At 37.1% G+C, this 25,048-nt stretch overlaps 1 protein-coding gene across 2 annotated transcripts in view; it reads left to right on the forward strand.

Annotated features, from left to right (window-relative positions):
* The window catches only part of PCGF5 (polycomb group ring finger 5), a 55,840-nt gene extending 46,907 nt beyond the window's left edge, over positions 1–8,933 (forward strand). Inside the window, exons 6-10 of one of the 2 annotated variants that reach the window (XM_009277756.2) lie at positions 363–511; positions 1,886–1,984; positions 3,645–3,734; positions 5,689–5,748; positions 8,076–8,933. In XM_009277756.2, the coding sequence (XP_009276031.1) occupies positions 363–511; positions 1,886–1,984; positions 3,645–3,734; positions 5,689–5,748; positions 8,076–8,123 (446 nt within the window). In that variant the 3' untranslated portion in view covers positions 8,124–8,933. The remainder of the gene's footprint in view (positions 1–362; positions 512–1,885; positions 1,985–3,644; positions 3,735–5,688; positions 5,749–8,075) is intronic. The other variant, XM_009277757.2, reaches the window with a different exon arrangement.
* The last annotated feature ends 16,115 nt before the right edge of the window (positions 8,934–25,048 follow it).

The raw sequence follows: 25,048 nt of genomic DNA on the forward strand, positions 1-25,048 counted from the left end.
CACACCGTAGAGTAGGTTTATGTGGTTGAGTGATCTCGATGCATGCACAGTTGCAGTGTTTTAATCACTGGACACAAATGGAAGTCGACAGCCATAAGCATTAGTGGTCCATCTGCCTAATTATTTTCTGCCACATAGAAATCTGTTGTTTGCATATTACGTTAAAATTTCAATAGTAAAACTTTGTTTTCAGAGATCCGTAAACTGATCAATTTAAGAATGCACTGAATTAAAATTGTATAAAGTTAATTTGAAGAAAAAATATGCTCTTGAAAATGAAGTATTACTTTAAATATGTGTTTGTTGCTACTGTGACTTTTAATTATTTTACGCTTAAATAATATGATCTTCGCATTTTACAGATGAAAACCCAAAAGCTGATAAACCCAAAGTAGATGAGGAGTGTGATGAAAATGAAGAAGATAAAGACTATCACAGGAGTGACCCACAGATTGCTATTTGCCTCGACTGTTTACGCAACAATGGGCAGTCAGGAGATAATGTAGTCAAAGTGAGTAGTAAAGATAATCTGTGCTGTTGTTATTGTTGGCAGAATAGCATCTTACAGGAACCAAATCCTTTTATAACCATTAACAATAAACTGTAATGTGGTGACCTGTCTCCACTTCCATGCTTATTTAGTCCTTTTGTTTGAAACATTTCAATGCATCTTGGAATTTTGTAAAAAACAGAATTCCATACAGAAATCCATCTGTGACAGTGGATTTTTTTTTTTTTAAGTGGATTATAGTTTTGTAGTCTACAGCCTTGATGGTATATAACTGCATTACACAACCAATTACAGCATACCACAGAGGTACTTAAAAAGCTAGCTGTAGGTGAGCTGCCTCACACTTTCAGGATTGCTGTCTTACCATGCCAGCATGAAGCTGCTTTTCAGATGCATTGTGCACGGAATGACTGGGATCCAGATCTTCTGCGCTGTAAACCTGATTCTGACACTGGTGTGTCGCTTGTGGCCTTGGGCAGGTCACTTCCATCTGTAAAATGTGTAGGGTAATATGTGCTAACTGCTGTTTTAACAATTACGGATATTTGGGTTCTGTTCATGAAGGGAAGATTACCTAATGGTATCAAGGCTAGAAGAAAGTGTTTAGAAATGCTCTTAGATTTTAATAACGTTTTCTTAAATTACAAAGACAAGAATTAAAGAAATATTAAAAATTTGTCTAATAAAACTCTACTTATATTTTCTGTGTGCTATGTTACCTGTTTAATTTTGGAAGTTCTTACACAGTAAGAAAGTTTTGATTCAGCAAGAAAACATATGTATGTGTTATCACTGTCTGTTTGTGCTATATACAGTATGAAATCTGTATCTCCATCACCATGTAGGAGTCTCAGGTTTCCAGCTTTCCTGTTGAATCAAAACTATTAGGTTCTGGATCACAGAATCTGTGATAACAGATCACGTCTCAGGTTTGTAGCTTCCCTGTATTTTACCTAGATTATTTCAGGATGTTTTTACTTCCTTTTTCTCTCAAGGACTGAAGAAATTCTAAGAAATTTAACATCTGTTTGACCCCCGATGTTACTAACACAGACAGATAGATTATTTAAGTTCTTCTGGGGCTTTTGGTGTTTTTGGTGGGGTTTTTTTCTTTTTCTTTCCTCCCTTCTGTATCTTTTGGAAATTTCTTTAGAACCAGAGATGGGTTAAATGAACTTGTTTGTCATCTTGTAAATTTTGCAAAAAAAGTGAACAAGAATGAACCTATGGTGCCATTATGAATTATAAGAGAGTGCAGTAAAATTGGTTACTGGTTGAAAAAAAAAATCAGTTACAGCTGTTCTTGCACTAAAGTTTGCTTACATGCTCCAAAATCTCTAACATGGTTTTTCTGTTGTGTTGCTCTTGCTTTAGGGTTTAATGAAGAAATTTATCCGCTGTTCTACTCGAGTGACCGTGGGAACTATCAAAAAGTTTCTCAGCTTAAAATTAAAACTTCCAAGTTCTTATGAGGTACATTTGAAAGAGCGATGCTTGTATTTTTATTTCCCTGCAAAGTATTAGGGTTTTGTGAAATTTAATCATATTTGAACTTGAAGAATATTTTTTTAGCCCAATCACTAAGTACCGTTCAATATTCCAAGTGATATTTTCTGCCCTTAAATGAGAAGCGATCGTTTTATCACAGTGACTAAAGTTGCTAATCAAGGAACTCGTACGTTTCTAGTAACTTCAGTTTGTTGCTCCCCTGTGAAGGAACAGATACTTTAGGTTTTGATATTTTTATGTAAAAAGCAAATGCTTTCTCTTTCCATGTGGCTAATAAAAAAGTCACTTAATACAGTTTTGGGCTAGTAGCTACTGGGGAAAAGGAGAGATCAACTAGACATACACCAAATTACTCTGCAGTTTCATTTTCTTCATAATTACTGAAGAGTTTCTTACATCCAAAGAAGTGAGGAGCAATACCATTTGAATCTTTCAAAATGCAGATACTTTTTTTGCACCTTCTCGGGAATTAGGTGGAATTTGATGGAGAGAGGGTCTTTGCTCCATGAGTGATTTGATCTTGGCCAAGACTGTTCCCTGGGGGGACTTGCTAACATATAGAAGTTGTGATGCAGGGTGGAGTTGGGAAGTGTGAGACTCCTGCCTCTGCTTTCCCTCTTCCCAGGGATACAGGAATTTTGACCTCAGCACGACTATTTCTTCAGCCAGTTTTGTTACAGGAGTCAATGACCCCATGAACTGCAGGCTGCCTTTAGCGCAAATGGCAGCATCCCGGCTTTGGTCAGAGGTAGGGCTGAGTTAGGTTCGGTGCACAGGTTATTGCAGACCTATATGCAGGAGTTTGTCACAATATCATGACCTGCTGACCAGCCATTTTGATGTCATTTGGTTTTGTTAATTATGTTAATTTAATCTGTCTCTGGTACCTTAATGGCTTGTGTTACATAGTGTCTGCTTACTTCAAAATTTTGACATTTTTTTCCTCTAAAAAACAGAAAAGCATTATGGCTATAGTAATGAAAGAACTTTCAAACACTTTCAGTGGAGGGTAGAAGTTAGATGCTATAATACAGTTTAAACCAGTCGTTTTTCACAGTAAGATCCTAACTTTTTTATTTTGCTTTCAGTTAATGAAGAATCATGTTTGTATACTCAGAAGTGCATTTTCCTTGTAATTTATAGTTATTTTTAAAGTTTTTTTTTTCCAATTACTTTTATCATTACTTTTATCATTTATTTTTAAAAAATGAAAACTACAGTACTCCTGTTTTGTATCTTTGGGTTTGAAAGAGCGTTGACATAGAAAGAAGGCCTTCAAAATACAGCACAAGGCTTTCTCTCAGGCAGGTAGCATGTAGTATTGGTAAATACAGGGAGTTTTTGTCTACTAGTGATTTCCTACCAAGTTTAGTAGGCTTTCTTCTGTCCACACCTTAATTGAAAACACAAAAGTGAAAAAATAAACTGGAATTCTACCACTAAAAATAGCAGTATAGTTTATTGTCACTGTGTTGTATTTATCCAGGTTTGATATACATGTCTGATAGAATTATTGTATAATGATAGGAGTTGAGGGATTAACTCTGAGATTCACGTAAGAGTTCATTTAGACATCAAAATTTTGCATCCCTTTGTCTTACTGTTTGTTCTGTTGTATTTTAAGCTGGATGTACTATGCAATGGAGAAATCATGGGGAAGGATCATACTATGGAATTCATCTATATGACGAGATGGAGACTAAGAGGCGAAAACGTAAATGCTGTTACATTATTAATAAATGATGTTTTGGTATCTTTATTATAGAGAGTATACATGCTTTCACAGCTTGGTCCAAAATACGTTCTGTGACCCTTCAAAAAACCCTTATTTAAAAATGCATTTTGCATGTTTTCTGGATTTCTTATGTTAAACCCTATCAGTGAAACCCCGCAGCATGTATATTGTGCAGATTCTGAAACTTAAAAATAGCAGGTATACAAAGTTTACATGCAAGTTCTGCTCTGAGTTTTAAGTTGAGTATCTGAAAACCCAAGCACTTATTCTTTTTCTGCAGATTTGCTTTTAGTGACCTTTTGAGTTACAATAGTTGGGGAATCTGCATCCAGCAGCTCTTTATTAAGAGTCTGTTTTATTCAGTAGTAAACTGAAAGTGGCACTGAAAAATTATTGGAGAAATCTAATTGTTTTATTACTGCTTCTGTTAATACTACACCCATTTTTTTTTTAGATATGCTGTATAACACTAACATCCAGATAACACAGCTAAATGGATTTTCCTTGCCACATGTGTATATTTCAGAATTGCAATTTTTAACTTATTAAAAGACATTTCTTTCGGGTCCAATATTCAGTTTGATTTAGTAGCCCTTATATTGCCTTGTATATTTTATTTTTTTTGTTAAAAGTCATATTCCCATTTCTTCTCTTTCTTTTATACATTCGTTTGTGTGTGGCTGGGGGGTTTTTTTTTCTCTTTTTTTTTTTTTGTGACAAAAGAAGTTTGTTGTCTATCACTACCGGCGGAGGCTATATTGGAGTGCAGCTAAGGTTAAGCACTTAACATATGTTAATGTATTGGTCTAGAAAATTCCAAACTTTCTGTACTCTTCTTTTTTTTTTTTTTTCTTTTTAAGCTTCCTAGTACTCAGAATAAAAAGCACTGGGGCACAGACAGAGAAGACAGAGGATTAAGCACACTGAGAAGTTAACAATTCACAAGTTCCTTAAAATTTTAGCTTAATCTGAAGGGGGCAGGGGAGAGGATAGATTTTGATGGGAATTAGGGAAGTAAATGTATATAGGCAAGTATTCATTAAATTTGAAAGTAATATTGCACTGAAATTTGATGACTGCTGAAACCCCAATATTGCACCAATAAGAGAGCTCTAAGTAGTATTTCTTCCAATACTGCCTTGAAACCAGTGGATGTTTGTTTGGCTTGCCGTCTTACATTTTTGTTAGCATTGGCTGTACTATTAGGAAATGTTAAGGCAACAACTTTAGTGATAATGGAATTCTTTCATGACATTTAATTCTGCAGCCCCTGCCTACAAATGGACTTTTGGCAGTTGCATTGCTTTGGAAGCAACAGTAACTATCATCTTGACAAAAAGGACGTTATTTGTTCTGGTTAAAATTTTTCAAAAATCTCGGAACTATAGTTTTTAACATTAAGTGAATATAAGAGTTGACAACTCTTGATTAAATTTGTAAGTTGTGTTTACATACACATAGTATAGTCAGGTATGTGTTCATCTTTTCCTTTATGTAGTTTTAAATCACTTCCCTGAAGTCAGAGATGACAAACTAAAACCTGTAAAAATTACATTGTGCTGGTAATAAATCCAGTAACATCTAGGCTTTTATGATTTTGTTTTCCCTAACTGTGTTGGGTCTTGTTATAAAACAGAAGTTGCGATGGTAATTAATTAACAATCTTTTCTTTTGGATGAAGATCAAGTAAATCCATATCTCCGTCTTTGGTACTATTCACCATGAGCTTTTACTGGCACACCTGTGGACCTTACAAGAGGTAGAGTAGTAAAGGGAAAATATCCATTTGTTCATTAGAGAATTCTTTCCTGTTTTAAATAAGTAAATTAATTTTAAGCTTTACATTTGAAAATTTAAAAAAACATTAAATGGTAAATGTATATGTCCAGTTGTGGATGCCTCTTATCTGATCAGAAAATCATCTCCTTCGCAGTTTCGGTGTCAGAACTGCTCATCTTCGCAAGTCTGCACACAGGATGGCACTTTTTATCAGGTAAGAGGCACTCACGACTGTACATACTACAGTAATTAAGGTCCTGTCAGGACTTCAATTGTAATCCAGGTTGTGGAGTTTTTATAATTCCTCGCTACAAAGTGCTAAAACTCTATGAGCAAGACCTGAGCATTTTCGTTCATTCAGAGAAAGCTTTATTGAATGAATAAATAGAATCCATTCCAAAGTTTAGGCGTTTCTTTCCTTTTACATTAAGCCATTTATCTTTTTGTTAGATATCATTCCGTAGGCTGATACCTGCATCAGTCTGGAAGGATTATCCACCTCTTCCTATCTCATCCTTCTAACTAGTAGCATTGGGCAGTCACTGACAAGGGATCAAAACTGAAGAGGGTGAATCCAAAGAGACTACATTGGTTTCATCTCTTTATGGCAATTCATACGTTCATTTTAATGGAGTAAAGAAATGTTAGATTTTTCTACTACTGTATTCCTTTCACATCTTTTAAAATTAGAAATGGAATAATGCCTTATCTTTAGAACATAACAAACCAAAACCTGCAAACTGAAGTGGATTTCTAAATTTCATTGATCAAACTGGCTCATACCTATGTGAAACAATATTTCAGTTTCTTCATTGAAAATTTTGATTTGAACTAATTTCTAAAAGTTACTTTGGAAGCTTGAAATAATATTTTTGCTTGAGCAAAAAATTGAAGTTAATAATAGAGGGTCACGCCCCACTATGGATGGGAGTGACCTACTGCAGTCATGCCTACTTCAATAATTAGAATTGCTCTGGCGTAGTGCATTTTATTTATACAGTTGGTTTGTAATTTCGCTTGCAAAAAACCACTGAGCCTCGCTGGTTTACATGGCAATTTCAGTAAGGTGACCGCTCTGTCTCTGCCTGTGTACACTTCCAATTAGAGTTGAGTACTTCTAGAGAAGTATATAATAAATATAATCAAAGTAGAAAAACATGTGAAATAGCATTTAAATAATACGGTAGTCATATCCTGTGCAAAAAAAAATCGGAGACCAAGTAATTTATGATGCTACAAATATATGTTTGTTAATTGCACATGCAGACTACACGTGGTGCTCCCTGTCTTCTCTCCTAAATGGTCCTGCTACTGTTGAATACCTCTGGTTTTATGTTTTGATTCCTCTGCACTCCAGTTTGTAAATCCCCAGCAAGTATGATCACATTTAGTTGTGGTGATCGTTTCACTACCATGGCATGGAAAGTTTATTAACCTGTATAGGTCTCTGCAGTGATATCTTTCTTTTTTGGTCACTGAAGTTCATGTGTATTGCATTTGAAGGATGCAGTAAAATATTTCTGGTTTTAATGATAGCTTCTGTAATAATTCTTTATAATTCCAAATTTGCAATAAAAAAAGACTTAAATTAGTAATGTTGTTCTGCCCTGTGGCAGAGAGGTAATTAAGCGCATACAGTTGCTGAGACAATAAGATTTTCCTGGGGTTTGTGCTATAGAAAACGTCCAGTATCCTAATGAAGTTAAGAGGAAAACATCAGACTTAAATGAAATGCTGACAGACTGAAAAAATAAGACATTTAATAAAACAGAACTTCCAGCAATGAGTGCCCGGGGATTCCACGGCACTTTCTGGAACCCCACCCACTCTTGCCTCCCGTTCCACAACAGTTTTGTCCAATTCAGGGATCCGAGCAGTTGATTTGCCACTTTTTTCCAGTAAGAACTAAGAAAAACGTATCACTAGATCTGAAGTAGAGGAGTTTGGATTTGGGGGAGAAGTTAGCCCTCATCTCTCAGAAAATCAGCTGACAGCAATTTGACCTGATCTTTCTTCTTTTTCTTCTTTTTAATACCAGAGTAGCCTGGCTCCCATTAACTAGTGCTGACCACTAGTATAGCTATGGAACCTCTGTATATATAAAAATCAAACAAAGTACATCATCTATAAGTGGACTTTGTTTTAGAAAGTCTAAAATTTCAAGATTGCTTTTCCTCAAACACATCAACACAGAAATAAGAGGAGTTGTTTGACCACTTGTAGGATATATGTCGTAAAACATATAAATCATGAAATATATAAAAGCAGATACAGGAATTTTGTATTAATGACAAATAACTGCAACTAACTGACTTAGAGATTAAATATAGATTTGAAGTACAAGTATGGATTTAACTGTTGAAATGTATAGAATTATTTCATATAAATAAAACTGATTGCCATATACGGGTGTCTTAGGGATAAGCTCTGGCTATTCTTAAGGCAATCTTTAATTGCATTTTCTTTGTATTTTTTATGAATTATGTCTTCATGTTTTCTTGTCTGTTTTTGTTGTTGTTTTTCTCTTGCTTTTGTTTTTAGTCTTACCCTATGGTACTTCAGTATCGACCTAGAATTGACTTCGGTTAGACCAAAGGGCCAGATCCCACTGAGATGAATCCTGCACTATTTGTTTACCCATCGACAGATTGCACAATGAATGGATGTGCCTGGATTAGGGGGACACAACCAGATTTTCAGCATGCAAATAAGGACATTGTCATTCTTAAAATTGTCAGTTGCATCTCTGTTGTTTCTATTAGAGCAAGCCAAGTGCCATTCTGCTACTGAAATGTGCATAAGATATTTGTGTATCTTACGAGTGTGCTGCAAATCATAGCCAAAATCATGAAGTGTACAGTCAAGATTCAAAAACTATGGAATATTTTTGCTTGCGTGTTAGAAAATTTTTCTGGTCCTAATATTGATTACACTAGCAAAATGGCAGAGTGCTCATTCCATGTGGTGTTGCAGTTTCACACACTTACTATTTTACTGAATATTGTTGTTTAAATCATAGAGTACTGTACAAATAACTAAGGATTATACCTTGAAAATATTTTGTATAGAAAATATATTTAGAAAAGTGGTGATTGGGCCACTACCTTTTTCTTGATAAGCTTCTCATGGGTCCAGGTATAGCTCACTCATGAGTGTGCAACAGTCCTTTTGCAGTGAATGAAGATTAATTACCTTTAATGAGATGTAGAACATGGTAATTCAAAACAGTAATTTTAAGTCTTCTAAATAGATTCTGCTAATATTGCTTAAAAGCATCACAGTCTTTGTGATTGCACTTTTCTGTGGTTTCCCTAAAGATTGGAATTTGGGTTACTAGCTATTTTTGGAAAATGGCTTCTGGTCAGATTACATTTCTTCTAATAAAGCCTCCATAAAAAGGAAGTTAAAAATAATGTAAGTGTCTATGGAACAAACAAATTTCACTGTAAGATTCCAACCGAGGCAAAATTTTACATAATTATTGTCTTTCATAGTAAGCATTTCCTTTCAAGATTGGTTGGAGGTATATAATATGCTAAAACAAAAATAATATATAGCTTTAATTACATTATATCTCTCTCGTGACTATCTGGAGTTTAGAATTCATTATAGAAATTTTCATTCATACTTCCATAAAATTAGAGGTAATGCAATACTGAAGATAAGCAGTCTGACCAAAATAATTGTTTGGGTCTTCTTTTTCCTAAGACCTGGTAGTGCTGGATAAAAAGTGATTGTTGCCTTAGGTATTGCAAGCTTAACGGTTCTAGTATAGAATGTTTCTTGAGGTTTCTGGTAATGTTGCAGGGAGCATAGTAATGCATATGTTTTCTGTAGTCTTCCGTTGTCTTTGCTCTGCTTAAAAGTCAGTTGAGTTTTTCACTTCAAGTTCTGTGGAGATACTTAGAGTTCAGTACCTTTATGTAATTCCTACTTAATACACGCCTGCTAGTATTGTAGATAACTGTTTACTTTCTTATGCCTTTTGCATAAGGAACCAAATCAACTTTTCAGAAGCTACTATAGAGTGAACTAATCCTACTTAGATAAGACAAAGTGAAAATTCTATCTTGGGATCAAGTATAAAAGATAGATGCAAGGCTGTTACTCCTTTGTAAATTTTTTGTTCATGTACATTAGTATGTTTCTGTAGGAGAAAGAAGCATGTTGTGGATTAAATCTGGCCCCTTTAATGTTAGGAGGAGTTCTAACGTCGATGACTTGAGGAATCCACGTATAGTCAGGTTAACTTCTACCATTGCACTCCAAAGCCCATATGACGTGCAGAAATAAAGATGCTGTCAGTAGCAGTCTGTTTAGGAAACCTGCCATTGCAGGTCAAGGTTGCACATATTGTGCAGATGCCCGTGAACCTGGGGAAGCAAAACGTTTAGGAAGCTGCTGCTCCTTTCTGCAGGCATAGCATGCTGACTGGTACAGGCACTGGTTTGCCCACGCTGTAGATGGGAAGGGGTGTACGTGCTGGCTGCAGGAAGCGGTCGTCTTTTAGTCCACCCGGTCTGTGATGTGCTACTCGACAGAAACAAGAAGATGCTCCATGTAGGGAGGGCCCTTCTCCTCTGCCGTCTCTAGGGAAAAACAGATTCTTTGTGTATATAGAGGTCCTCCTCACGGAGCAGCTTGGAAAAGCAGAGCATGCATTCTAATTGCAAATCATTCTTCTCTTTAGTATATACAGCTGTTTTCTACGGTAGAAATAGGATATTATTTGTAAATATTTACATGCACATACAAATGACACCTTACAGTTTTTATATATTTCACGTGTTTTTATACCAGAATTTTCACTGTAGATTCACTTGATGTAAAACGCCTGTTTCAGTTTATCACAAAACTAATGGTAGTAGACTTGAGCATAATTTCTGTTCGGTTCAGGGGACAATTTTTTTCTCAGCAGTTGCGCTTGCTGTTTTGACAAATTTGAACAGACTTGTTTTAAAAAGAGAACGCCGCGTTATTTTTAATCCATTTGAAGTTATCTTACACCGAAGTTTGCATCCACCTAACAGGACCCCTGAAATAGGACTGCTTTGTATTGGCTTCTGAATGGCAAGTAATAGAAGATTTTACTGTTTAATGACTTTCTGTATTCACAATTCAGAGAGCCATGAATCCACTTGATCAGAATAGGACATTGGTTTAATTCAAGGTATTTTCTTGATGCAACTTAAAGCTGGATTACAGGAGGCAAATCTTCATTTTAAGCATGGAAAATACAGACGGATACAATTTAACGTTCCCAGCCGAGAATCATGGCATTAAATGCATGTGATCTAGCCACCTACACTTTATGCATTTCTGATTTGATGGCACGGTGCCTGAGTGCCGTTATAGTTTAATAGTTTTTGTAGCAGTGAAGTGCCAGTGAAATACATATCTTAACTGGGCAGCTTGTATAACACAGGCATAGCCTTCTTTACAGGAAATTTCTCTCCCGTATAGTACCTATGTGCCGTGTGTCTACAGATATGCGTATTTAATTCGTTTGTGCCAATTAAGATTATCTGAACAGCATAGGAATATGAGAATGCGTGTACAGATTCCTGTGTGCCAAAGATGGGGTAAAGTGAAATGAGTACCTAAGCATTCCATTAAAACTGCACAATATGCCATCCTAGAGCAGATTGCTGTGTACAGTCACACTTTCTGAGCATTTCCATGACAAAGTGTCACCACTGCGTGTTTGTAAAGAATAGGAATATAAAATAAGTGTTGCTGCCACTGTGTTTCTATGGCTTTCCCGTATCGGCAGTGCCTAGCTGCAGAGGAATAAGACCTAAAAAATTTCGCACTACTACCTAACCGTGTTGTTTCTTATTTAGCACATTTGGTCCCTTCCCCCCCCCCCCCCCCCAAAAGTGAAAAATTTGTATCTGCTTTTAACTCTGGGGTAACTCATTAATGAAAGTCATAAGCAACTTTTTGTTGAGCATAGCTGTATGCTGCATTTGTCTAGTAACAAACTGTAAGCTAGATTTTACAAGTGAGATCCTATATCTCAAACAATATGGAATTAGATGATTAATCAAGAAATGTATCTTCCATCATGCATTACTACACTGCTCATAGCTAAGGGCCTAGTCCTAAAGCATATTTTTATTTGGATGAAATACCAAATAAGATTACTACGATAATCTAAGTGACTCATCGCTATAGTAGGTACTGTTCATATGAAAGCTTCTGGGATTTGGGTCCTAGGAGTATGCAGTGCTGTAATATATTGTGCATACTCAGCTAGCTTGCAGTTGTTATGCAAAAAAAGTTTCTAAAAACTATTATTCTTACTTTACTGAAAATGTTATATAAAGCAAAGTGCCTGATTATTAATACAGAATACCTTTTAAGCCCATTATTTGCATTTGGCAGGGCAATATTTCCTTCTGTATTTTATCTACGGTCTTAATATTTTCAGCAAGCATATTTCATAAACATGCTGTATTGAGAAGCTTTCTTTCGTGGGAAACGCAGAAAAAGAAATGTGTTTTGTTAGATAATTTAAAACTGAAAAAAACTATCTCGGTAGAAACTATATGAAAAGAATTACTTTTATATTGAAATTATTTCATTTTCTGCGTGAGGAACCCTGGAATTCTGGATCTTGGTCTTTTTTCTCCTTAGGCTCCAACAATTTGACTTGACTTTTCTCTTCTGCAGTTATTGAAAACAGTTCCAGTATATCTGCAGGAGAAAAGAGATTGATCACAGTCCCTTTAGATATAAGCTAGGCTTTTGTTCTCCGCTGCAGACAAAGTGATGGTCCAGAGTTCCATCTCATCTCTTCCGTGTATAATTGTTAGATGTGACTTTGTGAGAGAAATAAACAATTTTCCTTCTCTGCTGTTTTCTGAAATAACAAAATAGGACAGTGTTTAGTCCTTTTAATTGAACCAATCACTGAGTTGTATTGTTCCATTTCTGTTTTTTTTTACATTTTCATATCACTGAAGATACCAAGAGGCATTCACTCCCCAGAAAAAATATTCTTGGCAGGACTTGCAACAAAAGGAATAGCATCCAGCTCAGCCAGGTACTATGTCTGGTAGAAATATTAGAGAACAGACAGTTGTTCAAAGCCAGTCTTAAGTCTCAAACAGATTGAGCCCCATTTATAGAGGGGCTAGATAAAATACTGGTCAATTACATTGACCGATCAAACTTATTTTTATCCTGGAAAAGACCAAAGGCAGTTAAGACTTATATGCCTATCCACAGCAAATACATAAACATAGAGATGCTCAAATCAAGAGCTTGGTCCAGTTTCTTCACTTAACCTAGGCAGGTTGAAGGCATCTGTTTGGTTCCATCAAAAATGCATATATCATGCAGGATATTCCCTTCTCATTTTACTTCATGCTATGTTGTTTTATCACTTATCTCAGTTAAAAAGTCTATTCAGGCACCCTGTGTCCTGTAATTAATCTAGGGTCTGACACATCCTTCGCCCATTCTCATACCCCGCCCCATTTCACGCCCAACAAGTAGAAACATTGAGGAGTTATAAAGGAGAAATTGCACATGCGGAATCAGCTCACAGGTTTGGTTTGTCAGGCAGCTCTCGTGGATTTCAGTACAGTTTTCACCGTTCTGCATTCTGAATCCTTTATAGCCAGTTTGAACAAGGTAATGCTTCCACAAGGTGTTCAGCTAAAGACACTTGGTTGAGGAAGGATTGCAGTCTACTGGAGCATGTTCCAGGATGGATGCCAAGACACAAGGGGATTGATTCACCCTAAAGGAAATGTGAAAAGCTTCCAACTGCTCATTTACCACTAGTTTTATCACATATGGGTAGTCTGGCCTTCAGACCCCAACTGAAACATCTTTCTGTAGGAATGTCCTCCAAAAGATGATCTTAGAATGGTAATACATTTTTCTTCATAAGCAGTTCTACCTGTTGAATTCTTTTTTTAAACTACTGTCTACGCTGTCTGTAGATCAGATTAAAACATCAGATTCTAGAATAGGAAATCGATTAATTAATGAATTCCTGACACATTCTTCCATCCAAGGTATGTGCCATAAATCTTCTGGATTCAGGTAGCTTGCTCCTACAGTTCAGTAAGGACGTTGTTTCATTCTCTAGTAAGCAATTTAGGTCTGTGCAGTTCTGGAGTGTGGCAGTGAAACGGAGGAGCTCTATAGATGGACAGAAAGATCCAGGCTACCTTTTGTACTTGCAGAAAGAGACCAAGTTCTGTAGGCTCAGGATGGAGGAGACATTCTGGAATGAAAGATGTCTGCAAGTGGAAGTTTTTGTAATTACATTAATTTTAACCAAAGAGAGGCATTAGTTTGACTTTGCATGTTTATCTGAACCATTAGGCGTACTTTTCTTTGAAGTAACTTTTACGTGTATTTTTAGCAAATGCTTCTAACAAGGTTTAATAATGTGACAGTTGACAGGATGAGGTGAACAGAAGTAGTTACTGCGCATTTTCCTTTTTCCTCATGACAGCGAGTGGAAAGCAAAGTAAGAGTTGAGAGTAGGTTGCTATACAAAATTGCTGCAGCAGTAAAACGTTTGTGCTGCTAGTTAACATGCTGAGGTTTGTATTATAAATGAAGTTGTAATAAAGATGTTTATTATCAAAGTGCGAGGCACATATTTTATGATGGTATTCTACTCCTAAAATTCTGGTTTGTATTATATTGAGTATAGTAGACATTGTTGCTGTTGTCTCATGAATTTCGATGCGGTAAAATGAAACATGCTCCCTTTTTACTGAAAAATACCACATACTAATTGATTTAAAATTACTCTTTGTTGTCAGATATTTAGTTTGTTCATAATTTTTTTTTTAAATAAACTATTTTTATGGATAATCTGATTGCCTAATAGTTTTAAGGGACCTATGTCATACCAAAGGTAAAGCCACTCAGAAACTGACTTGGAATAAGGCATTGACACTGTTCTGGAGTGCAGTGGTCAAGAGTTACACCTGGAATCAGTCAAGCAGAACTTAACTGGTGGTGGCTGTCTGTCACCAAGCTAAAGGGTTAGGCACACCCAGCAGTTTCCAAAACAAAACAGAAAAGGAAAAAAACCAGCAGGAGTAGCATAAAGGTTGAGTTAACAGACCTAGAGTAGCTCTTTCAGTCCTAGCTCATGTTCACGAAGAAAAGCACAAAGGCTTGCGTTACTGATGTGTCTGCTATACCTGGCCTGTGAACTAATAAAAAACTTCAGTGTGCTGTCAATCCTGTAAACCTTCCAAAGCACAAAATATTCACCAAGCTACTTTTGGGTTTTCTAGTTGTAGTTCAGTGATATTTTGGAGGGTGGAAAGGACAGACTTGGAGGATAATGAGAAGATATTAAGTATGTTTTACAGATTTTTATAGGTATTTTTTTAGCAAATGGCATTGCTGTCCTTGACGTGAGACCATTGATTAGCAAGAAGTCGATTATTTTACTTGTGCAGTATAAAATGGAAAGAATAAAGAAATCCAAATATCTTGATTTCCTTTTCCAGGATAGTGATTAACTAAACTGGAAAGTAATAGGACAATTTAATTATTTAGCTGACTGAAATATTTCATTCTAAAAACTTACTGATCGTATTTTTTTTTCTCAAATCCAAGCTTCTTAGAATAAACATGAAGCAATGCGTTGGTTTTTTCCCTTATTGCAGACTTAACTATTGAAAGGAAAAAATTTTGCATTTTTTAAAATTAATGCAAAGCCTGAATTGTGGGATGTTCCAGGCTGCTGAATAGATGATATAGAGTTACTCTCAATGGATTTTTTTTTTGGGATTTGGGCCTAAGTGTCCTTATATAAGCTGTGATCCAAGTTATGGTAAGAAAGGAGCCTATGGTGAGCAGTAATAATGTTCTAATGCTTCCTCGCATTTGATCAGTGGTTACCAGTTTTTAATATAACAGCCCTCACAGTACTTAGGAGCTCATAGAACATATTGTGATGTTATGTTGCTAATTTGTTTTAAAATATAAAATGTTTTAAGCTTTTTGTCAAAAGTGATAACATCATATTACAAATAAACCTTTTTGTGGTTGTAAAATTTAGCTTATAAATCATTCAAATTGAAGTGAAAAAAACACAGGTCATTGTTAATGACAGTCTATCCTACTATTAAGAATATATGTATTTTTGTAAAGGAAAAGCACTTGTAGATATTTAATCAGTCCAATATCTATCTATGTTAATGTTTTGGAAAAAAAGAAAACAAAATGCTGCTTAGAGAATCACTTACATATTTTTATTTTTTGTGCTCAAATGCATTTTCTGTTGATTTATGGAATGTTTATTCTGTGTGAAGCTGTATAGTTAGTACAGCTGGGCTAAATGGTTTTCTTACCTTACGTAGACTGGTGGTGCTGGTTTTCATCTTTGATATTAGCTTCATCCTGCCTTATAACATTTCTACTTAATTATAAAAAATACTAATAATTTTTTTGTGATGTTTGTGTTTTAATGGATGTTTCAGGGTATATTTGGTTATTCAGTTGAATCTTATTCTACTTATAGACATTTTTATAAAATGGTGACAGTTTTATGTACGGTATTCTAAAAAGCCGTTCCCTGGATGAAAAAATATGCCAGGTTAGTCAAGTTTAATACTTACTTTCCTCCAAAGGAATCTACTGCTGGGTACATGCATGGAACATGATTGCATCACTAAAGTTTCTGAGCATTTGTACAAATAGTATTTTTTAACTTCAGAGTAACTCATTTCTTGTTATATTTTGCAGCTGTTTGAAACCTCACTCTTAACTGTATGTTGATTCAACATGGTGCATTAACACAGTTTCAGGAGAAAAAAACAAACAGTAAAGCAAAGAATTTTATTAAAGTACGGTAAAGAGTGGTGACCACATTTGTAGTTATTAGCGTACAATCCAAAATCTATTTACTTATTTCAGTGGGATCCTACAGGGCTCTACTCCGTGGGCCTGATGCCGCGTTAAGCTCTTCAGCTTGCCCTCAGTGGAGCTACTTTCTTTAATTATCCTTGTAGCTAAAACTTGAAACGACCCAGAGTTCCCACTTCCTCACCGAATTTCCTTTCGTGGGTGGCTAATATTGTTTAAGTTGAATCTTATTATATTAACCTTCCCAGAAGTAAATAAGTTTTCCAACATTGAGTTGTGTACACTAGCAGTAGAATTCAGTGTTAAAACTCAGCCGAGTAAATACTTGCATAATTGTCAAATTGGGAGAGAATTTCACTCGGACTATGAACACTTGTAATGCCACTGTCTCATTAATACGCATGCTTCACAAAGATCTGCAAGTGATCAGGTTTGGATGTGTTTTCTTATTTGACTATTGTCTATTTTTATAATTTTTAAGAGCTAATTTCTGTATTAATTCATTGGGGGTCAACATCTCAGGGTCCACAAAGTAGCAGTTTAAAAACACAACTCCATTTGAGCTGAGTGCAATACCAGTATTGCAGTCTTGTATCTTTTAAAGAACCAAATATGTTGTGGTTTGAAGTATTTAAAAAAGCACTGTAAATTTCACCCAGTTCTCCCAAAGGAATGGGGTTTTTTTAATCTGCGCTAAAATCCTTAGAAGCTGGGTGTGGCCCTGGAAAAATGAGACGCCTATAACTGAGTTAGCACTAGTGAGCAACTTTACAATTAGGTAAGGGAAGTGCTGGTACTAGGTTTTTTGGGTTGGGGGGGGGGTTGGGGGGGCTGTTTGGTTGGGGTTTTTTGCTTTGCTTTTTTTGCAAACCCCCATGGTCCTGCCTCTTGATGTAGAGTGAAGCATGCCTGTTCAAAGCTGCATCGACACTTGTAAGCAAGATTTGTTTTAGAACAACAGCTCATGCAAACCCTGTAAATGGACCTTTTAGAATCTTGCGTGTAAATATATCTGATATGTAATGATATTTCTAATTATGTCACTACCTGTATGGCTCAGTACCGGTGATGTTAAATTGAGTGCTTCATGCTAATGTCAAGAATGTTCACAGCACCTTTGTAACAGCTGATAACAAATGACGATTTGGTCTGACCCGTATGCTGCAAGATGCCTCTAGCCCAGTTGGATTAATTTTATGACAAATCTAGATGAGCAAGAAGTATAACTAATCTGCTTACTAGCACTGAATTGCTCCTTTCTCAAAGCAATAAATATATTCATGTTGTAACATCTGTTGTGTAGCCTACAATACGAGTTGTTTTGTTGCATTGTTTCTATATAATTTATTTTGTGCAATAAAAAATCTCTGGTTTTATCTGACTTCTCTCTAGTTTGTAATAATATTTGGATTAAAACATTTACTAGCTTTATATCTTAATCATGCAAGCATACTGTCAACTCGCAGAAATGCAGAGTAGAAAATGGAATGCAGTGGTATTTTGCCTTATAGAAAAATCAGAAGGTACTTACGTGGCCTAATTTTGTTCTCGTTGATGTCATAGAGAGCGTTACCATTAATTTTCATGGGTGCAAAGCCGGCCTAACACTAAAGTTGACTGGATGTGGCACCCCATTTGTAAAATATAACCAGGTGGGTTACACAGCGTGACTGTGTGTTCGAGGCTTTTTTTAACAAGTGCATTTCGGTGCTTACAATCCCATAGAGCTTCTGCCACAGCTTTTTTAAACCTAATTTCACTGCTTTTTATCATGTCAGATTTATTTTTTTTCTTTTTGTTCTCTCCCTTTTTGATGTTTTTCTGAGTTAATATGATTTCAGTAGTATTTATTGTTCTGTGCACTTCCCTTCTGATTACCCTTTATTATGTTGTTGGGGCTTTTAACTCTAAGGTAACGTAAAATAAATGTGCATGCAAATTGGAAGCTAGAGGGTATCCTCATAAATGAGCCTTTGGCGTGAAGTAACAGTCTTCATGCTATATACGGAGTTATTGCAAAGAAAAACAATGGAGGGAGAGCTGTTATTCACGAAAACTCATACCTTTTCTCCGAGATGCTACTGTGAAACCTGCAATACCACCGCATGAGGTCTGAGATGTGGTTCAGATTTGGAAATGATAGAAAGGCTTGCCAATTAAACTAAAATGACCTGAGACAAACAGCATTTTGCATCCCCCTGTAAAATCCTTCTAGATGTTAGCAGAAGATGGTAACAATTGCTTGTGAACACAAAACGTGACGGTATCTATAGTATATTGCAAATGTACATATGATTAAATGAAACATGTTTTCCATGGGATTCGTTAGTAACGTTGCAGTTTGCTGATACACAGGCAAAGAGCAGTTGTGGCGCCGTCGGCTGCTGCGTAACCTGTGCAGCAGAAGCAGTGCAGCCTCACTGGCTTGCTTTGACCCTTTTTCATGCTGAATATTTGACCCCCAGATTTGTCAAAGGTGGTAGGCTAATACTTTCCCGTCTTCTAAAAGTGTTCTTGAGACTTAGGGTCACTCAGTGGAGTGGAAAAAAACCCAAACTTTCCGTAATGCGACTACATTCTTTATGAAACAGAAACTGAATCTTATTTAAGTGCAAAATTCTGCTCCTAAGTAGGGAGCAAAGTTTCCTCCAGCAAGATTTCCATTAAAAATCTTGGCGATTAAATTATTTTAAAGAATTACTTTGTTTCAGGTAGCTAAAAAGAGAATCATTGTGGGGAAAAAAACCATGCATAGGACTAGTAACAAATGCCTGATCAGTCATAAACCCGGATTATGTTTTATTGAAGGAGGAAGGTAGGTGGTGGACAAACAGCTATTTACATCAGGAGCACCGCGTATGAATTTCCCTGTTAGAACTGTGATTCAAATTGCTTTCTATCCTGATTATTTTTTTCTCTTTTATTCTAGAGGAGAATATGCTGTGCGACATCATTATAGGCAAGAGTAATGTTTTTCAAAAGAAAAGTGATTTAGTAATCTAGTTTTCATTAAAGAAACAGAAATTTGCTGGCAGTATGTAATATGAGCACCTCGCTCCGCTGGCAGACTTCCAACATCTTCATTTGGAAAGACTGCTGCATTCATAATTCATAAAAGCATTGGCATCTATCCCATTAAACTAACACAGGAAGAGAAAACGTTCTTACACTCAAAAACACTCTGTCCATCTTTTCTAAACTATTTATAGGTGAAGTTTCTGCAGTACGCAAATAACTACAGTAAGTACATTTATAGATACGGAAAATAATGACAATAATGAACCTATTCTTAAGAAAAGCTGTACTTAATACTAGTTTTGGAGACACTTTAAATTCCTTGGATTTAATGTCATCCTTTGGTGATTGAAGATGCACATGCATGTGTCAGTGCCCCCGCAGACTTCCAGTCCTGCTGCCAGTAGCCTCTACAGATTTTAATGTCCTAGTACATCTGTAGAACTGGTAGAGCTTGTTACTAGCCAGTATCCTTCCTTTAATTTTTCTGTCCGTGTCTTTCTCTAAGTGGTATGATTTTTGTCTTGACTACTTTCTAAAAGGTGTTTTATTCCCATGCTCCTCCCTGTAAACCACTAAAAGTGACCCAGACGTAAAGAGACTACTCTCTGCGCTCATCTTGTCCTTCTGCTGCACCCAACATCAAGATTTCAGAAGGTCTTAAAAAGTGGGCCCGGGAAGTTCGCTGCTGTTCCTGCGCTGTGCTAGTTTATGATGTTGAATTTGTAAACCGCCTTATTACTCATGAAAAACTCCCAGCAGAAAAACGGCTTTGAACAGCAGATCTAATGGTCTCTTCTGAGAGAGATAATGCATGACTCATGTTAAGAAATAAATTATTTACTTGTGATATAAGCGGCTACTTGCCGAATTCCGCAGGGCTCACGAAAGTCAACACGGTAACTTGAATCTGGTTCATGTGAATAATTTGACTGTCACCAGCCTTGACGTAAAAGAACTTTATCATTGCAAAAAATGGCACTTGTTCTAGTGTACATTTAAGAAGTGCTAGCGTAGCTGAAAATAATGGATTTCCTACTATTTATTGTAAACCCTACTATATAGCATTGTGTATAGACTATGTCTTAGGTTTTATACTGCATATATTAAATAGTTCCATAGACTTTCTATGGTACGGCATCCAGAATCGGCTATCTGGACGGCATTCATTTTCTCTAAGCTCCAGAATGTATTTGAACCCATTAAAAAGGAAAGAGAAAGGGTTGTACTCCCAATGGGTATGCCTTGGAAGCAAACAGCATCCGGAATAGCACCTGTACTTCTATATGTATTCTTTCTTCATCGCCAGTGTTGATTGCATTATAATGTTAAACAGCAATTTCACAGACGGCTTCTAGACCCTTTCTCTTTCTGCAAACGTTCAGCTCAGATTGTTGTTCTCTGGTAATGAAAATCCCTGGAACAAGAGAAAAAAAGGCACGGATCTGTACTGGTAAATAGTTCTGTAACTTGCAGCAGTCAACCTACCCCTCTTTCATGTTCTGCTGATTGCCGGAATCTTTCTTCGTAGAGTGAAAAGGTGCTTCCAGAGTACCTTATAAATAAATGAAAGAACATTGCTAATCTGCTTGAGGTAAGCAATATGTAACTTGGTTTTCAATTTTTGAATAATTGCTATTTTGAAGAGCTCTCTGGCTAATATTTTGAGAGGATGAATGTGCATGTTCAGAGCATTACCCATCTAATTTGACTTTTTTGTATTTATTCACAGACGTAAAGTAAAAAATGTTTGGTCGTTGTGACAAGCTAGTGGAAATCTGTGTTAATACAAGAATAAATAAATAAATAATGCTATAGCTTATTTAGATAAGTTATGCTATGAAGGATAAATCTGCACTGTTCTTGTTTTTGACCAAAAGCTGCTATAATTTAATTTTCTATACTTGCTATGAAAACCACAAGGAATTATGTCGCAGCGTGGTAACAGCACGAAACCAAAGACATGTTATGTAAATGCTTGATCCTATAAAAAGGCATGTGCTTAAAGAGTACTCACATGTGTAACACGCAACACGTGTACATAGGCTTTTAGTGATGCTGTTGTGGAAATAGGAACTGGCCTACCGGTAGCATGTTCTCCATGTGTTTTACAGATTGTATCTAAAACAAGAAAATCACCTGGAAAATAGATGCCTACCATGTCAAAGGAATCCAAAGTGCTTTGTAAGTTACGTATTTAAAACATACACATGCAGGAGTGACTTTGCCATGGCAACGTGGCCATAGGTGAAAGTAGAATAGAGCAACTTCGCACAAGAAAGTAATTCAGCTGCAACTACAAGATAAATTTTCAAGGTAGCAGTAATGCGAAATCAGAATTCACACCTAAATCTATTCAGGTCTGTCCCCTGACTTTGGACAAAAGTGCCCAGCAAAACCCTTTCAGTGACTGCACGTGGTGAGCTGCTTATCATCTGCATTCAGCCTCGAAACACTCTTATTCCTGCCTGCAGCTCCTGGCCAAGACCTATTCTACGGTAAACAGAATCTTGGGAGTAAAAAAATTCTTTCATCAGGAAACAGAGTAAGATGCTTTATCACTATGAACCTTAATACAGGTCCGTTTCCCAACCTGGGGAAACCACCACAATCACTGCTTAAAGAAGCTGAAGAGAAGCTAAATTCTTTTAAGTTCCTCGTAATATCTGCTGGATTTTGAGAAGGGGATGGATGTGGTAGAAGAGACTAGTTGTCTTTCCAAGGGAGAGGGCTGTGTACTACTTTTCTTTATTCTGATGTCACCTACTGCTAGTCACAGGAGGAGACCGGCTAAAGCCAAAGTTGAAGAGCCTGTAAGAAATTCAGTCTTCAGCTCTCGTAGTTCTCAGCTCTCTCAATTGCACAACAGCAGGTGGGGCCAAGAATTTCCAAAGATGTGGCATCGCAGATAGCACCATGCGGAGGAAATTGCTCAGCATGCCAACAGAAGGGAATACCAGGCAGCCGCCCCACAGAGCAGCAATGAGGCAACCAGTTGAGTGCAAGTACCGTAGCTGCGTTGGTAGAGCACTGCTCAAGCTATTGGCAGCGAGTCCAACGAGTGTGGAAACTGGCAGCAGATAGGCAGTGGCTGGGGGTTTTGAGCCGAGGTACCAGCTCGGGTCATTGCTAGCCAGGCTACCTTTACACCATGCTTCATTGTATACAATATGTTTGCCCGTGGGGTATATATAAAAAACTGTATTTCAAAGTATATTACCTTTTGCCAACAAATACATTTTTAATCATCTTCTTAACTGCTGCCAAGCCATGCCTCAGGTTAAAATAGGTGACCAGCAGGTATGACTACGTTTCTTAAATGCCCTCATATGGTACTACTAGGAAGCTTAGACATAGTTCCAGCTACTGTTAGCGTTGAGTTACTAAAGAATTTGACCTTGGAAAAAGTAGAAGGGCATCCTAGAGCCTTACCACAGAAATACAGACAGAAAAAAAAGGTGTCCTAGCTATGGCAGAAGATAGGAGGCTTCTTGGTGTGGCCATCAGCCTGAGACCGAGGCTGTGGATTCACAGGTTTCTTGTCGCTAAATACTTTGGGAGCACAGGTCTTGGGAAAGGAAAGGCACCTGTTGTGAAGCAGCTATATTGTCTGGTCTGCTTTTATTTGCCCACAAACAACCACTGGAATAAGAATATTTATTTGGGAGTGGTAGTGGTGGAAAATAATATGGTAAGGAGTGCACAGTTGTGAATATAAATAAAACATTCCTGAGAGAAAGTAAGCTCTAGATAGTGCTTCATACTATTAATAGAAGTTCTAAGAAAAGATACCATGTCCCAAGAGCAAAAGTATAGTGGGTTGTAGCCTGCTGCTAAGAGAAGTTATTTAAATGTAGTCCACACAGAAGCTGACGATTGTTTCCATTTACTCTGTGAGTCAAATGAGTTTTCTTCCACTTCAGTATAGGATCTATTACACACATCTCTAAAAGCCTACAGGTACAAGCACCTCCAATGCAACAGACCACAAGGCACATACATTTCTAATTTGAGGAGCTGAAGCTGAACTGAATGTCTCTCTCTTCATACATCCTCTCAGGAGGAAAAATCCAGCTTTGGTGAGTGATGACCCATGAAGGTTGCATTAAGAATACTCAAAGTGTCATAGATCCCTTCCAAGCAGCACTTTAGATGCTCCAGTTGTGCTTCTACAAAATTCACAAAGAGAGGTGGCAAGAAGATTTTCCCTGACTTCCACGAATATGTGAGCAAGCCAGCAATGCCCAGATGCCGAAGTGATTCTGGGTAAGAACGGGGAGCAGCAACACAGCACACAGCTGATTGCTATCAGCAGACCAATGTGGGTGTATGCAAGGCCCAGGTTCCAGAGTGGGACACGGAGAAAACAGAGGCGTCCGTCCTGAGGAATGGGAGGACAAGTTCCTCCGTGGCTCTCCAGAATCAGGTGGATCGAGGCTTGTTTAGCTTTCACCCACACCCAGTGCTTCTGTCAAGGGTGGCACACATATGGGGAGTTTGTGCTTTGCATTCAAAGAAAAACTGCTTTTTGACAATTTCCCAAAAGCCCCAGGCATTTTTTTCTTTTTTTTTCTAAATTTGACGGTAAAACCCAATACTGGAAGGCCAGAAAGCAAAGCTCCTCCCTTAGCACTGAGAGACCTTCAGTGGCACGGAGAGACTGCAAATGTGAAAAGGAAGAGGGTTCTGTGATTGGAAAATGTCTTATTAAATATTAAAAACTACAGAAGATTTAAAAAATAACTCACTGGATTGTACATCAAAGTAGAAGCCAAGGAAAGCAGAATTTTAAAAAAAAAAATTAAAAAAGCTGGTTTTATAGATGTTCTCCATGTTCATTAATATCTGGAATACTGGAAGGCCAGAAAGCAAAGCTCCTCCCTTAGCACTGAGAGACCTTCAGTGGCACGGAGAGACTGCAAATGTGACAGCAGCAAAGGAAGAGGGTTCTGTGATTGGAAAATGTCTTATTAAATAGAAAAAACTACAGAAGATTTAAAAAATAACTCACTGGATTGTACATCAAAGTAGAAGCCAAGGAAAGCAGAATTTTAAAAAAAAAAATTAAAAAAGCTGGTTTTATAGATGTTCTCCATGTTCATTAATATCTGGCCTTTTTCCTGTACAAAGACAATAGTTGAGCCCTAAGCTCTTAGCACAGAATTTACTGCTGTTAATGACCAGTTCAGAGCAGCCAGTCCCTGGGTTCAGATGTGTCCAAGTCAGGATTTTGAACCGTAAATAATACCTTTACAGTGGTTAGGCAAAAACTAAGCTTAAATGCAGGAGACAGCTGCTGTAGATCAGCTGTGGTAGCTGGGAAGGAGGTGTGGAGAGTTATCTTAAGGTCTGGAAACTCCATCTGTGTGCAGTCTGTCATCAGTCCTGACCTTTAGGAGTTTGGCGTTAGTTAAATAGAGTGACTCCATATCCTGGCAGGATGAGACACCAAAGGCCGCTTTGCAGCTCTAGCTCTCTTATGTGGTAAAGATTTCTAAAAACATCCTTAATCTCCAGGATCTGTTATTTTCAACAGGTGAGGCAGCTGGAGCTGGACTCTGCTGATAGCATTTGTGCTAGGTAGTTATGTAGAAAAACTAAGGCAAATTGATCTGATACTCTGCTGCCCTGGAATAAGCAGAACA

Source organism: Aptenodytes forsteri, unplaced genomic scaffold (genome assembly GCF_000699145.1).
Source record: "Aptenodytes forsteri isolate BGI_AS27 unplaced genomic scaffold, ASM69914v1 Scaffold15, whole genome shotgun sequence".
NCBI lineage: Eukaryota > Metazoa > Chordata > Aves > Sphenisciformes > Spheniscidae > Aptenodytes > Aptenodytes forsteri.